Consider the following 17017-nt stretch of genomic DNA (forward strand, 5'->3'; position numbering starts at 1 on the left):
AAAAAAAAAAAAAAAAAAAAAAAAACTGTACTGAAACATATTCTAACCTTTAAATTTTGTTGTTGTTGTTTTGTTTTAGATAGGGTCTCTCTACATAGCCCTGGCCTGTCCTCAAACTCATAGAGTTCCACATGCCTTTGCCTCCCTAGTGCTGGAATTAAAAGTATACACTGCCATGCATGGCCATTCCATCTAACATTTTTAAGTATATAGTTTGGTGGCATAAAGTACATTCAAATTGTTACGTGACTACCACTACCACCCATTTAAACTTAAAACTTTAAACTATTTATTTATTTATTTATTTGAGGCAGGGTTTCTCAGTAGCTATGGAGCCATTTCTGGAACTTGTTCTGCAGACCAGGCTGGCCTCAAACTCACAGAGATCCACCTGCCTCTGCCTCCTGAGTGCTGGGATTAAAGGTGCGTGCCACCACCTTCACTTTTCCAAACTGAAACTTTGGATCCAATCACTTTTAATGATATATATATATATGGCACATATATATATGGCATATATTTTCTATATTAAAGAGAACCAGCACCTTAATTTGTTTGTTCGTTTGATTTTCCAGCTCTTTTTTTTCTATTAAGTAGCTTTAATAAATTGGAAAGTAGGCAAAATGAATACATGACAATGGAGGTCATAAAAGGTCACTTTGGTGAGGGGTAGTATTGAGAAAGGCTTCTGGACACTAGAAATATTGTGAGCTGTGATTTAGAAGACACTTTCATGATGCACCCAAAAGCTCACCTATTAACACCTACTCACTTAATACCCGCACACTTTACTATAAGAAGATAGACCTTAGTTTTAAAACATCAACATAAAAACAGTATGCCACACACATCTCACTATCAACTCTTTAAAAGTGGGCGGGGGGGGGGGGGGAGACAGAGCCCTGGGAAGGTCAGAGGATAACTTTGTGGGGTTGGCTTCCCCTTTTCACCTTTACATGGGCTCTGGGGATTGAACTTAGATTGCCAGGCTTTGTGGCAAGTACCTTTACCCAATGAATCACCTTGCTGGCTCCTGAAGATGTGAATATTCTTAAGGGTCTAATCTACTTAAAAGTCTTTCTAGAAAAATCACCCTTGTTTCAATGCTATTGGCCATCAGAATTTAATCTTTAAAAGTATTTTTCAATCTGATACCTACTCAGTCATTTCACAATACTTTTAATATGTATTTTTTAAGTAACAAACTTAAAACTTCTTTTCTTAGTATGATGGACATGGTTCTGTGACTCACAAACCGACAGAGCTCTTCTCAACTAAGGACACGCAGCTTTCCAGTCTTTCCAAAGTCATCTCCAGCTCTAGTTTGGGCATTCAGTGTTTTCTTTTTTTGTATTTGTACTCTTTGTGTATTCCAAAGTCTCATGAAGCACATTTGTTCATTATTTACTCTGCTTCTTTCTCGTGTTTGTTTGTTTTACCTATTCCACTTTCATAAAAGCAACTAAGTGCCCACTTCTTTTATTAACACTTCTAGATTTATATTCAATTCTTAAATATAACCAGAACTTACTCTGGTATCTTTTGTGTAAATGGCCTAACTTAGCTCATTTCCTAAACTCATTTAGATGGTTTCATCTTCCCAAGCAGTTTGTGAAGTTTCAGCTGTCTGCTTCTCTTAAGTGGATCGATCTGTCTGCTGATTTGTGAACATCCATGTTTTGATACTGTGTCATTATAATGTGTACAGATGTAAAGACATCTGTAATATTTGTACTTCCTTTCTTTTCAATATTTTCTCAGCTATTCATTTTTACAAGAATTTAAAATCATTTGAAAATTTGAAATTCCATAGCTACTTTGATGGGGTTAGATTAAATCTGAAATGATTTCACAAGAGCTGTTTATACAGGAACACAGCATGCCTGCTCACACAAATATCTTCAGACATTTAGTTATTAATAAAGCTTTGCACTTTTCTTCGTTTGCCAAACGTATACAAGTTCTTATCAGAGTTACACTCCAACATCTTTTGCTTGATTAAAAAAAAAAAAAACCCCAAACCAAAAAAAAAAAAAAAAAAAAAGAACAAAACATATCTGGCATAATCTTAATGATTTGTGAAAAGCATTTAAAAACCTAATACTAAAATATTAAGAAATGTGTTTGAATGAGAATGCAGGGAAAAAAGCTTTTTGTGTTATAGGGCAGAACAGAGAAGGAAATGTCAGGAATGGAGCCAGGAGAAGAACATCATCTATGCTACTACAGGGTGTGGAGGTGGACAGATAAAAAGAATAGGTAGTAAATGAATGGGACTTATTAAAACAAACTTGGGACTGATATCGGACCTAGCATCATCTACCGTGACATTCTTTATGAAACACAAATGTCCAATAAAAACCACAGTGCAAAGTCAGCTATAGAAAAGAAAAGTAACTATTTCCTTAATAATCAAGGAGATGTGTTCAATTTCTGTCTATGAGAAGAAACACTAAAGTTTATGTAGTGGAAATAAAGAAGGAAATCCTTGAAGCGCAGGGAAGAGGACCCCCTGCTCCCTGAACTTTCTGACAGAGTTCTGACAGGCTTCTCTGTACATCAAACTAAGATTTTCTTTCAGAATTCCTTTAGTTACAGGGTACCCACACCAAAGGGGGGGAGGAGGAAAGTTTTTTAAAAGCACAAATAAAGTAAGTGAAAGACCACTGGTAAATTTCCAAACAAAAAAAGTTCTTTGAATTTCTTAGAATCATTTTGAGCATTAAAGAAAATCATTACTTACTAGATTTGCTAAATCCAGAAATACACTCTTCCAAAAACTCTAAGGTGAGGTGTGGCTCATTGGCTGCAAGCGTCTTACTGATTGAGACAATAAAGAGGGTGTTGTTGGCAGGGATGCATAACCCTGATGTCTCTAGTAACTGGCCCTCAATTTTTAAATTAAAGGTACAAGTTAAGGCACACAGAAGATTATAGGCAGCAGACCTAAGAGAAAATGCAAAGGAGATTGTTTTAAATTTCTTTTGTAATTTTATTTTTCCCACAACATACAACTCAAGATTGTATTACAAAGCACAGTTAATTCTTTTTCAGTGTTATGATTGACTAGAAACAGAATATAGAGTAAGCCCCAAACAAGAGATTCATGAAATTGATACCACAAGAGCCCACAAGGCTCCTAAGACAGGCAGGTGTAGTAGGCCTTTCTAGAAAATTTCACAGGAGCATAAACCAGCAAAGATTTAGGGACTAGGTGAATCAACAGGAACAAATGACAAAATAAAGGCATGCCGTGTTTTCAGTGAGGTCAAAACTCTGCGGGTGGTTACTCTCTGGTAGACCCAGTGAAATAGAGACTAAGAGAGAAAGAGGCCTGGTGGCACATGCCTTTCATCCTGGTACTCAGAAGGCAAAGGAGGTAGATCTCTTACGAGTTTGAGGCCAGCCTGATCTACAGAGGGAGTTCCAGGCCAGTCAGGGCTACATAATGAGATCCCTTCATTTTTTTAAGAGGAGGCATTTAATCAGATTATAATGTTAGGAGTGTTCAAGTAAGGATATCCCCCAAAATGTCTGGGTGTCCTACAATTTTCACTGCAAACTAGTGGTTAAAATCAAAGTTAAAAAAATGTAGCTACACCTTCTGCTCTGTGACCTCATTCTATTATATAAAACCATTGAAACCAATCATACGTTACCTATGGTCTATTAGAACAAAAAAAATAAGTTACAAATATATACAAACATATTTAAGCAAATCAGAAGTTCAGAAGTTTAAAGAACTTCAGTGGTACAGTGCTTTCCTTACATGTGGGAGGCCCCGGTTTGACCTCTAACATCCCAAAATAATGCCCCCACTCCCAATTCCATCCCATTCCACTCCATCCCACACCGCCTTATCCCATTCCAAATAATAAGCTCGAGTTTAAAACACACACACGCACCAAAATAAAACAAAAACCTGTTGGGTTATTCAGTAAATTTCAGGTTTTCATTACCTCTGAATTTTTGCCATGTTGAAACAGAGGAAAAAGTCATGGAAATCTGTTTGTCTAAGTGTTTTTTTCTTCTGGTATGATATGCTTTACCAACAAATGAAAGCTATCTGCTTGCTTTGTCACTAGAAAATGGTACAATTTCACTCAAACTAATAATAGAGAGATAGCCATTAGCATTATTTAACAAAGATGTCATAGGGCACGGCATACGGCACAGGTCTGTAATCCTAGAATTTAGCAGTCCAAGGTGGGAGGATTGTAAATTCCAGGCTAGAAAGACCCTGTCCCTAAAACCAGAAAACCTGATCTATGAATAATAATAATAATAATAAAAACCTCCTTGGAATTGAGAACAAAGACAGTTTCATAGCTCAATTTTCCTAAAATGAGAACACTAATGTCAATACTCGTGAATTTATCTTCCACTAACTAGTAGAAACTTAAAGTCATACTATGTTAATGTTATTTTGTCCTTTTTTTTCTGAAGCTGACGATCGAACCAACTAGTAGAAACTTAAAGTCATACTATGTTAATGTTATTTTGTCCTTTTTTTTTTTTTTCTGAAGCTGAGGATCGAACCCAGGGCCTTGCACTTGCTAGGCAAGCGCTCTACCACTGAGCTAAATCCCCAACCCCTATGTTAATGTTATTTTACATTAAAGAGCTATAATTTATATAAATATAAATGTATAAATAATTATATTAAATATAAATATAATTTATATTTAAGGGCTGGAGATATGGGTCAGCTGTTCTTCCAGAGGACCTGGGATCAATTCCCAGCACCTACATGGCAGCTCACAACTGTCTGTAACTCCAGTTCCAGGGGATCCGACACCCTCATACAGACACACATGCAGGAAAAACACCAATGCACATGAAATAAAATAAATCATTAAGCAAAAACCACCTGGGCTCCTGTAACTTGGACTATGTGTCAGAGAGCCTTCCGGGAAAAGGGAAGTCAAGCACACATAAAATTTAGTGAGCCTTTTTTGGGATTCCATGAAGCCTATATAGGTAAAGAAATTCTGTTGATTATTGATCTTGAGATCTCTCCCCTACCCCAAGACAGGGTCTCACAATGTAGTCCTGGCTGAACCAGAGTTTGCTATGTAGACTAGTCTGGCCTAGAACTCACAGAGATGTATCTGTGTGTGCTTCCTGCATGCAAGTGTGAAAAGTATATGCTATACATCTGACTTAAAAATTTTTAATTACATTTATTTATATATTGTGTCTGCATATATGTAGACACAAACAAGCCAGAACACATACAAGAATGTCAAAAGTCAGTCTTCCACAATGTTAGTCAAACACTTCTTTACCATGGAGTCATCATGCTGGACATATATCTTTTCTTTTAAATAAAGGAAAAATTGAAAGCCTAAAAGGCCTACTATGAAACCTAAGCTATGACATATATATCCTAAGAAAGAGTTCCTAAGTCTAGTATCTCTTACCTCAAACGATCATGATCAGATGTGTTTTCTGGGTTTAAAATATTTATATAGATTTTGCAGTTAATTAAAAACTCTGAAATAGGCTGGGTGTGGTGGCAAGTGACTTTAATGCCAGCAAGTTCTAGACCAGCCAGAGCTATACAATGAGAGCCCATCTTAATAAAAAATGTCATGTTATAAATCTGGACAAAATACACAAGACGCTTCAGATTTTGGATTTTAGATTAGGAATGTTCCATCTCCATTAGTAAAAATCTTGACATTCCCAAGATATCTAAGATAAAGAACCAGCTAAACAAGAAAAGGAGAGGGAAGAAAAAGGAAATGGGGAACCAAGGAGAGACAAGAAGGGATGGGGAAAAATACTATTCTCTAAACACAAACTGCTCATTAGTGTTGTACTATCCGACCACAAACGCAATTTATCAAATCTTTACAGGTGCAGTAGGAAGGCACGTTACTGTTACCAAAAAGGAGAGTTCAGGCATGAGAAGTGAAAATAGTAGCTTCACACCAAAGCCAAATCTGCTGGCTCTACAGGCTGACACAGCAGACCACAGCAGATCACAATGCCCAAACAGAACCAATTAGACTGTGCTCAGAGGAATGAAAGGAAGGGGAAGATGGGGAGGGAAGGAAGAATTTTTTTTTTTTTTTTTTTTTTTTTCCGAGACAGGGTTTCTCTGCGGCTTTGGAGCCTGTCATGGAACTAGCTCTGTAGACCAGGCTGGTCTCGAACTCACAGAGATTCGCCTGCCTCTGCCTCCGAGTGCTGGGATTAAAGGTGTGCGCCACCATCGCCCAGCTAGGAAGGATCTTTTTAAAAACAGTTCTGAAACTGTTATCTTAGGGCTGATGGTTGAAACCTTGAGCTACACCAGGTTCTACCACAGCTGCCCTCTTGGGTTCAGTTGTTGTTCCTTCATGGGATCCACATCTGAATCCCTAAGACAATGTTTAGGTGCCTCATTCACCAAGTCCCAGCAGTGTTTGCTTCAGCCCCTCAGTTATACATTGTCTTCTACTTGGCCACAGGTCATCTGGAGGGCAATTTAGGGCCACAGCAGTGACATACTGTGTGTGTATTTTACTGGGATGCTTTCCAGTGCATGACATCCTTTTTGTCATGTTGCTTCTGCCACTGAGGCAAAGGAGACCAACATACGATTTCTTTAGAGAATCTTACTAAAGTGAAATAAGTAGACAGTAGTAATGCATTTGGGTCACTAAACTTTAGGCCTTCCTCCTCTAAACAATGATACTCTCAGTGAATAATAGTGATACAATATTTAACCTGAAGTGAACTTAAAAGACAATTAAAAAAGAAAAGAGGGGGAAGTGCGGGAGAGAAATACCTACCGTAGACTAGGGTCTGAACTGCCTAAATTAAGTAATGCAATATTAAGCAGTGTCCCAGGAACATCTTTTGGTCGAATCTTGGTATGCTGAGGGATGGAGTCAGGCTGTGACAGCTCCCAGCGGGTCCTGATATGAATGATAGACTGGACAATGGCTTCACACTCCTGATGCATGAAGGTAAGTGGTGTGCCTTGGTTTGCAATGGTTAAGGTGAACTGGTTCTCATCCACTAGGCAGATCTCTTCGATTTCAGAAGCATAGTAGATGTCATTTAGAAAGACGGATTGCCCCAGTACTTTGGTTCTCTCTGCTGAGGTTACCTGAACAGCAGTAGAACCAACCTGAAAAATGGTAATGAGGAAGAGGAGAATTAAATTCCACTATATAGAATTCTCATAAGGCTCAAAGCCAACTCACCCAAGCACCCCCACATGATGTTTGCCATTTAAATGTTACTATTATATATTCAAGATAGTACCATTAGATATTCAAATTACTTAACAATTATTTATAAATATACTCAAAAGAAACTGACACCATCAGAAAAGAATTATTCTATAAAAAAGGCCAAGCATTCCATAAACAGGTGATAGAATGGGTCAAACTCACTACTCTGAAAAAACATGAACTGATTAAGAGAACCGTCAGTAGGTCCTTTCCACTCTGCACACTCGACTGCTAGGCAGAGTCACAGAGAGGAACTACAGCATTCTTTTGCCCCTAGCCTGACCTTCAGTGCCTTAAAAGTTAATCTATTTTATTTGCATGAGTGTTTGACTGCGTACGTATCTGTGCGTCACATGTGTCTGGCGCCCTCAGGAACTGAAGCTACACACGGTTATGAGCCATTATGTGGGTGCTGGGAATTGAACCCTAGACCTCTGGACACCAACCCCCATGAGTGTCTTTTAAGTGCATACTTTTCACACCTTTTGCAGGACCACAAGAAAGACAGAAAACTTGGTCTTTCAACATCTGGATATAACTGATATTGGATATGCAACTACAGTAATACTTGTAGAGGTCAAACTATAAACTGGTTGGTCAGGAAAGGCACCACACCATTCAAAAACAGATGGGAAGTTACCTTAATAGAGACTTTGGTGTCTTTGTGAGCAAGCTTGAGAGCATTGTGGAACACCTTTAGGTCTTCTTCCAGAGCCAAGGTGGCAGCAGGGAGTTTCTGTTGCTCATGCTCTATGTGCTCAGCCAGCTTCCCGGGGCAGTCTATAAAAATAAGCCGTTTGCTGCCCTTCAGGCCAGTCAGCAGCCGCTCGTGGTACTTGGTGTACTCCCTGACCCAGGAGTTACAGTTATAGATATAGACTGCAGACACATTGTCGTAAGCGAAGCCAGGAAAAACAACAAACCACTTAGAAAGGAAGTCTGTTTTAAAGCGATTGCTAGGTCCAGTATGGGTAAGATCCACTACAATTTCATATGGCTTTGCATAATATGGCTTTAAAGTCAGCAAGACATGGTATATCAGCAAATCACCATTGATTTGGCCAGTTTTGAACCTAAGGAAGGCAACAAAAAGGATAAACATTGTTAAGATTTCTGAATATATGGAATATGAATCTCTTTTCTTTTGTTTTACTTTTATTAATTATGCATGCATGCATGTGTGAGCACATGCATGCATGTGGAGGCCAGAAGACTGTAGTGATATTTTATTTGTAATCTAACAAGTAAAGCTTGCCTGAAGATCAGAGTGCCGAGCTAAGAGTCAGCCAGATAAGCTAGGCCGTTGTGGCATACACCTTTAATCCTAGTTCTCAATAGAGAGAGGTAGACATTTCTGTGATTTCAAGGCCACTCAGGGCCTTAAATGTGTCTAAAAGAGAAACAGAGCTCAAAGGTGATCCCAGCACCTGGGATCATAGGCCTTTAATTCCAGCACTAGGGATATGGAGATAGGAGGGATATGGCTTGGCAGAGATAGGAATACAAAATGGGAGGAAACAGGAGCTCAGATGCAGTCTGAGGATTTGTAGAGACGGGATAATCCCTTTGGTCTGAGCATTGGTAAAGGTAAGAACTCTCTAGTGGCTAGCTGGTTGCTTTGCTTCTCTGATCCTTCAGTTTTCACATGATAGCTGACTTCGAGTTTTTATTCTTAAAAACAATTAGACACCTCTGTGGAGGTCAGAGTTGGTTCCCCTCTCTCTACCATGTATGTTCTGGAAATTGCACTCTGGTTGTCAGGCTTGCAATGAAAACATCTTTACCTGCTGAGCCATCTCGTGGGCCCCTTTTAAAAATTTTATGATTTTCTTGTATTTTTGGTTGTGAGGCTAGCCTTTCACAGCTGAGCCATCTCTCTGGCCTGATTAATTTTTTTAAAGAGGACAATGATATAAAACAATTATTCGAAGTGTAGATTTATGCTTATATTTCTTAGATAGTGTGGTCAATAAGGCTAAAGAGAGAAGGAACAAACTGCCTTAAGAATTTTGAAAATAACAACAAATCTGCCCACCAAGAAAGAAGGAAGACAGCGGACAGGGAGAAGGCACCTGGGTGCATCGTATTTCTCAGAGAAGCCGCTGACTGAAAAAGGTGACCAGAAGTTTTAGTCAGCCCATTGAACCTTGAACACCAAGACTCAAGTCAGGACAGTAAAGTCAAGAGGCCCAATTCACAGGTTAGTTTAGATTGTCGGGATTGGAGAGCCTTCCCCCATGTTTGTAATTAAGAAAACATACAGTCCTGGAAATTGTTAACTCATCTTAGGATATGATGGAAAAGCATGCCTCAAAACCTGAGAGGAGTTGAGAAATAAAAAGACGGTCTGGGGTCTTGGCCATAATCTGAGTCATAGATAAAAATCTCTCCTATGGTTAGGTTTCCCCCCAGACTATGTAAGCTAGTAAGTCCCATGGTTTGATTAAACCACATTAGGTCATATACCACGTCCACTTGGCTTGGGTTATGGAAAACTGGCTGGGGCAGTGAGGGAATGAATAAAGGACTGACACAGATGCACGTACAGAAAAGCTGGGATCAGGTGGGCTATGCATGCTCTGATGGACTTACACCAACGACAGAAACAACCCAGAATTCTCAGGAAGTTTATTAGGTACAGCCTAAGTTAATCAGTCTTGGTAGGAGGCCTCTGTAGGTGAGCAGTCTTGGGCTTTACAGATCAGGGAGAAGGGAGAGGCAGCTGCTAGTTTTGGCACACACTGGCCAATTATTGGTAAAGACTCATTTTTGCATACACTGCCAACATCCTCAGGGACCAGAGGAAGGCTTTACATCCTTCTGAGCTTCAACACAGGGAGGGGAGCGGGGGAGAGGAGAGGCTTTGCCATTCTCATGGATTCAAACAACATTACTCATTCACTTAGGACTTCATTTGGTCATTACATATTCACTCAGGGCTTCTCCTTGGTGTCCCACAGTCATACATTGCTTAGGACTGAAAGAACATTAATCAACACAAGTAGGCACAGAAAGGAAGCTCTGAAGAATGTGGTGCTTGACTCTGATCCAAACACCTATATTAACTCAGACCCACTGTTCTCATCTCTTGATTGTCTCTGAGACATGATAAATATCTTCGTGTAAGAAATTTTAATATTGTTGTGAAAGAATAAAATGACAAGTTAAAATATTTTTAAGATGAAAGGAATATTTTAAGATAGTAAAAGAAAAAGAAAATACACAGGTTGGGCATTCCTACTCTGAAAAAAAACTTTGAGTGGCTCAGGATGCCAGGATAGGAAACGCAAACCTGATACTCTAAGATACACTAACAGTGCAAGTCTGGTTCAGTTACACATACAGAAGGTATATATGAAACAAATGAGTTCTGTGTTTTGTATTCACCACCGTCCATTCAAAATTTCATTGTATATATATGTAAACATAAATGTTGCAAAATCCAAAGGAAAATTAAAACTGCACACCTGTCTGGACATAAGCAGTTTGGACAAGGGATGTTCAGCCTGCATGTATGTCTTACATTACTCACTAGACCTGTTTCAGAAAACAAATCAAAAAAAAATCTTCAAAGTCATCATGGGCAACTGTAGTGATAATTATTTTAATAAATAAAGCTTGCCTAAGGATCAGAATGCAAAGCTAAGCCACTAGAGGCCAGGGAGTAGTAGAGACAGGCGTGATCTGGCTGGGCAGAGAGAGGAATATAAAGGGGAAGAGACAGGAACTCACTGGAGTGTGGAGACTGAGGTTTGGTGGAAACACACAACACAGTCTAAGCAGTCTGAGGATCGCCCCTTCGGTCTGAGCCTTGGTAGAGGTAAAGGTCTCTCTAGCGGCTGACTGCTCTGCTTCTCTGATCTTCAGCTATAACCTCTATATCTGACTCTGGGTTTTCAATAGTCGTGCTACAGGCAACTTAATGAAACTCTAACTCAAAATAAAAAGGAGAGGAGGTCAGAGGGCTGGCCCAGTAGGTAAAGATGCTTACCATGCAAACCTGGTGACCTCAGAACCAAATAAAGGTAGAAGGAGGGAGGTGATTCCATGTACTTGTCCCCTGATCTCCACAGTCATGCCATGGCACACACATGCAGTCTCTCCCCTGTCCAGACTCAATGTCAAGTACATATATACATAGTAACAATAAATAAAAAATGTAAAATAAACAAAGAGGGTTAGGGATAGAACTTTGCTATAAATGTCTGTCTGGGGGCTGGAGAGATGGCTCAGCGGTTAAGAGCATTGCCTGCTCTTACAAAGGTCCTGAGTTCAATTCCCAGCAACCACATGGTGGCTCACAACCATCTGGAGTGAGGTCTGATGCCCTCTTCTGGCCTGCAGACATACACACAGACAGAATATTGTATACATAATAAATAAATAAATAAATAAATAAATAAATAAATAAATAAATAAATAAATATTTTTAAAAACTGCCTGTCTGGCAGGCAAAAGATACTGAGATCAGTCCCCAGCAACACTCATAAATATAATTAAAATTTTAAATTATGTAAATTCAAAGTTTTTTGTTTGTTTTTTAAAAAATGAGGACGTGGACAATTAGCTCAGTTCATTAGTGTGGTGCTCATTAAAAAAAAGAGGGATATGATTATAGAGTTCTATCCAAGATACATGGAATACCTAGGGCTAGTACAGATGTTTAGTAGTCTAGGTATATCACTACGGTGGAAGTAAAATTAGAAGTAAATCCAAGACTATGAAAGGATCTAAAGTGTGATATGAATGGAGAGGATCTGGTATAATCCAGGTCTCTGCTAACATCTACAGAGCCACAGAGCTGTTACCACAGAAGACAGTGTAAATCTATCCTAGACATGTCTAATCGAAGATGATGCCAGGACCTGTGCACATACCACACCCTGCAAGCATCCTCGAGTTCAAATCACTGTTGCAGTTTCCAGTTTGAAATGCCAGTTATGTGTGTGACTGTTTCTCCTATCTGACAAATACCTACAAGGACTCCACATTTATGTTTTAAAATCTGTCTGTGGCACAAAATAAGAGTCTAAAAATGATTTCAATGCCTTGATGTCTTCACATAATTTCCACCGAATAATACTAATTTCAAAAGCAAATAGAAGGCAAAAGCAATCAGCTAAAGGAGGTCAAAAGAAACGAAGTGGAAAGCCCTCCCCATTCTGGGGGTGGAGATTTGCTCTACAAAGCTTCTTGTCACCCCAGAGCCAGCTAGAGCAGTTGGTGCTTCTGCCTTCCACGTGACGTGTGTTGAGTTGCAGCGGAAAGGAAATGTGTCATCTGTGGTTTGGTTTGAAAAGTGGAAAACTAGCTGTACGCATCCTCCTAAAAAACTGCAGATTTCAGTTTTGTAGTCTTCAAACTGTTCTACTTTAAGTAAGAAAAGAAGAAAAGAAGTGGCTGATTAAATAAAGAGTGTGGCAGAGCATTTGTAAGGTAGGTCATACACGTGGCTTTTCTCATTCCTTTTCACTCATAACTCTGTTCAGATTAGTGTTGAGGAAGTGTTTTTTTTTTTAAGATGCATAGATCTAACAAAGCAGAATTGTTGTTTTTCTATCCTATTATGGAAAATTATGTAAATAGCATAAGCAATTAGAGCTAGGAGAGTTTATAATTATTAATATGAAGTTTTAAACCAGAATGAGGAAGAACCTGAGTATGGACTCAAATGAGTTGAATAGGGAAATATATTTCTCATTACTAGACCTTAGGCATTATAAATGTGACTAAAAATGATGAGACAAAAAAACAAAACCAGAAAGCCAAAACCTTGCTAACCCAACCTGGTCTCTAGGGCATAAAACAGATGTAGGAATAGTCCTCAGTTCTCAGGCATTTGTGAGCATAAGAGAAAGTCTCATTTTGTCAGCAGCTTGTTTACTGGGGCATGGCAGCACATCTGGCTGAAGACAATCAACAGCAGGCCTATTATGTGTCCCGTGGTACACTGCTAGCATGTAGATACAGTGATGTATACTGCACTGTGAATGAACTAATGTGATTTGAATAACATACTGTAAGTCATTTTAACATTGAATGCATGAATCTACTCTGGCAGAAAATGATGGGCATTTCTTAATAACCCAATTAAAAGTGCTTCTTTTTGTGAACAACTCAAAGTATCAAGAGAATCCTATCATTCAACTTGAAGACTGAAGCTAACACAAAAGTCAGAGCACTGTATCTTGTGTCTACCAATAGTCATAATCCTGATAATGATCTGGATCCCAGAACATTAGGTAAAAATTTTGCTGGTTTTGTTTTTTTCTCCCTCTCCACTCAGAGTTAGTTTACAGTTAGCATCATTTACAATGTTATATTTGTCTGTGCAACTTAACACACCTGTTAGTCTCAATTTCTGTTCACTAGCATTCAGATACTGTCTAGTGGCATATAGTGTCCCATAGAAAACCACCCGGCTCCAGTATAACTGCCAGAGTGCCACTTGGAGTGGTTTAGAGACAGAATCTCACACCCTACCCTAGACCTGAAAAAAAGACTCCCTCATATATTCCAGTTTGAAAGCAACATCTATAAAACACACAGGTGCTTAACAAGACAACCCATTCATTCTTAGAACAATCTACTGTTTGATCTAAGTCTCCTCATTTATGCTCTGAATAAAATACTATCTCAAAAGTTGCTCTGGAGAACTCTCATAGCACAAGAAGCACCTCAGCCGAACCTGGTCACACATGCACACGTGATCCAAGGAACCAGGAGGCAGAGGCAGGCTAATCTCTTAAAGCAGAGAAACAATTCAGTTCACTAAAGGTGCCAAATGTCTCTTGCTATGTTAGCTCTACCTAAGGCAGACAATGACAACCCTAGCAAGATCTCTAAGCAGACACCAATAATAGGAACTGAGAACAGACTTTGTCTTTTTATGTACTGGTTTCTAGAAACCTGAGTCCAAAACTAAATTTCAGTTTTTGGGGGGTGAAGGGTTGAGGTGAGTGCTGGACATGAACTACTACACAAATGCATTTTCACTGTTGAATCTCAACCTTCTAACGTCAAGAGAAGCCACTGTATTCTAAGAACCCAAAAGTCTGATAACCAATTTTTTAAAATTTTTCTTTATAATTTGTGTTAAAATGAGGTGGGGGAAGAATGCAAGTTATAAAATGACAACAGCTGGGCAGTAGTAGCACACGCCTTTAATCCCAGCACTCAGGAGGCAGAGGCAGGAGGATCTTTGTGAGTTCGAGGCCAGCCTGGTCTACAAGAGCTAGTTCCAGGGAAGACTCCAAAGCAACAGAGAAACCCTGTCTTGAAAAATCAAAAAAATAAAAATAAAATAAAATGACAACAAAGTGGGCTGCCATTTGTAGAATTTTTAAGAAAAGAAGAAGTCTTTTTTTTTTTTTTTTTTTTTTGGTTTTCGAGATGGGGTTTCACTGTAGTTTTGGAGTCTGTTCTGGAACTAGCTCTTGTAGACCCAGGCTGGCCTCGAAATCACAGAGATCCGCCTGCCTCTGCCTCCCGAGTGCTGGGATTAAAGGTGTATGCCACCACCGCCCAGCCTGAAAAAAATGTTTGTTCTTCCTGATTTCAAGATTGAGAGAACAATCCTGCCTCTGCTATTTGGAAAGTCACTGTCAACTAAGGCAATAGAGGTGGAATAAGCACACAAAGCTGCAGTCCAAAAGCTAGGACTAGATTCTAAGGCTGTTTTAATGTCACAACTGGAAAGACCAAACAACACTTTAAATTCCTACTTGATGTACAATCTTGCTTTCAATCTCTACCAAACATCCACCCTCCTCTCCCACAAAAAGTCACTTGTAATTTCTTTTTATACTTGAAACAAAACTTTCAAGGCTAAGTTCTCCTTTACTTCAAGATGAGGACGTGCAACTCAGAGGGTGGATGCTTCAGTAAAAAAGAGCCTTAAATGAGGAATCACAAGCACAGAAGCAGAAGCAGCTCACTCCAAGCTGAGGTCTATGATGTGTCCTTAATAGGAAGATATGTAAAGCAATGATACACAGTAAAAAATGGCTAAGAGATATTTGTAAATGCTAAATTACAGCATCAAAATGTACAACAAAATTAAAATGTTTATATATAATCTAAGAACAGGGATAAAAATTCAGTTAAAAATAAAAAAGCTTCAGTTGGGAAGGGTCCAACAGCAAATGGTAGGCATGGATTTCTAATTTCCTTGCGCTGTCTCAAATGCAGTCCCATAACTACAATTACTCTGTGCTATTCTTCTACAAGCTACTGATTGGTATTGCTGTCTTAACAGATACCAGTATACCAGTGGGCATGGAACATACAGGACAGTACCTGCGTCTCTTTTTCCTGATGACAACAGTGTGTACCTTGCCTCCAGGAACAAAAGCAAACTATACACATCTGTTGGCTGACAATGTCCCTGCTTGGGGCTCTGGTAATGAAAACAGCACGAGCAGACATCAAAGTGAGAGGAGTGCAGACCCTGTCAGCCCTACAGTGGATCACAGAGTGAGCTCCACAGGCATACTTGCATCATCTCCCGCTGTGTCTTTAACCCAGACACCTACATCGAAGTCCTCCGGGCCCCACGTCTTCAGAAACAGTTCTCCAACAGCAGAGATCATTGAAAGCACAAGCAAAAGTCATGGGGAAACTTTTAAAAAGGACGTCTGTGAGAAAAACAACAGCAACATGGCCATGCTAATTTGCTTAATTGTAATTGCTGTACTTTTTCTTATCTGTACACTTCTATTTCTATCAACTGTTGTTCTGGCAAACAAAGTATCATCTCTCAGAAGGTCAAAACAAGTAGGCAAGCGCCAGCCTCGGAGCAATGGTGACTTTCTGGCAAGCAGTGGGCTCTGGACTGCGGAATCGGACACTTGGAAAAGAGCAAAAGAGCTCACAGGCTCCAAGCTCCTGATGCAATCTACTGGTGTACTCCCAGCTACCAGGGAAAGGAAGCATGAAGAAGGAACTGAAAAACTCAACTAGACCACACGGAAAGGGAAATGCAGAGCAGCAATGAGGAAGGCTGGATTGAAAAGAAAGTTGGCTGGTGGTGGTATTTAACACCAATTGTTTGTTCAGATGTCTGATGAAAAAATCTGACGTGTAGTTTAGCATCAAAAAAAAAAAAAACAGAAAGGAAAATATATGTCTGCTGAAGTTACCTAAAACTTCATTTCTGTTTCACACTGCATATTGTTTAAAAAAGTAAATAAAACAACAGCAGCAGAAGAAACTAACAGAAATAACAAGAGGTAACTAAATACTCCTGTTCAGCAACAGGTGACCTTTGTCTGAATGTATTTGAACGTGGAAGGGGTCTATTAAGTCCTTAGAGCCAAGCAGATGCCATAATCCCTAGAAGTCAAATTTCTAATTGCTAAGTATTTTCTTAAAACGCCAAACCTCTCCGCTGACGCAAATAATTCCAATCAGACCAAATCAGACCTAATTAAAAGATGCCCATGTTTCATGGAGTGCTCCCAGGGAGCCCTGGGAAAACATGGAGAGGGGAAGAAAGAGAAGGGATACCATGCGAAACCTGGAGACCATGTGTCTCCATTCTCTAGGTGGCAATTTTAATAGCCTGTGGGAGTGGTCTTGACCTTCTCTGGAGAGGGGGTTACCATTTGGCGGGCAAAGTATAATTCAATTGTGTAATGCAATAGTACATTCTCACTAGATGAGGTAGAACCCATACCAGTTTGTATCCTAGCACAGCTAACATTAAGGTTACTTCTCTTTACCTTTACATATGGCAGAAGACCAAAGTGCTTTTCTACTATACATAATAAACTAAAACTTCATGTTTT

At 39.3% G+C, this 17017-nt stretch overlaps 2 protein-coding genes across 7 annotated transcripts in view; one reads left to right on the forward strand and one right to left on the reverse strand.

Annotated features, from left to right (window-relative positions):
- The window catches only part of Nf1 (neurofibromin 1), a 263626-nt gene that overhangs the window by 60629 nt on the left and 185980 nt on the right, over positions 1-17017 (reverse strand). For 5 of the 6 annotated variants that reach the window (XM_050128878.1, XM_050128876.1, XM_050128877.1 and 2 more), the window contains 3 exons: positions 7870-8302; positions 6783-7123; positions 2744-2946 (listed from right to left, as the gene is read on the reverse strand). In XM_050128878.1, the coding sequence (XP_049984835.1) occupies positions 2744-2946; positions 6783-7123; positions 7870-8302 (977 nt within the window). Of the gene's footprint in view, positions 1-2743; positions 2947-6782; positions 7124-7869; positions 8303-17017 lie in introns of those variants that run through there. The other variant, XM_050128880.1, reaches the window with a different exon arrangement.
- Evi2a (ecotropic viral integration site 2A) lies at positions 11729-16364 on the forward strand. The gene is made up of 2 exons (XM_050128888.1): positions 11729-12665; positions 15487-16364. The coding sequence occupies exon 2, from the start codon at positions 15507-15509 to the stop codon at positions 16188-16190; it is 684 nt and encodes a 227-aa protein (XP_049984845.1). The 5' UTR covers positions 11729-12665; positions 15487-15506; the 3' UTR covers positions 16191-16364.

The sequence above is a fragment of the Alexandromys fortis genome, unplaced genomic scaffold (assembly GCF_014885135.2).
Source record: "Alexandromys fortis isolate MF-2015 unplaced genomic scaffold, M_Fortis_MF-2015_v1.1 scaffold_80, whole genome shotgun sequence".
Taxonomy (NCBI): Eukaryota; Metazoa; Chordata; class Mammalia; order Rodentia; family Cricetidae; genus Alexandromys; species Alexandromys fortis.

What these genes read in the sequence shown, in the direction of transcription:
- Evi2a (XM_050128888.1), top strand. Translation starts at nt 15,507, where the DNA reads ATGGAACATACAGGACAGTACCTGCGTCTCTTTTTCCTGATGACAACA.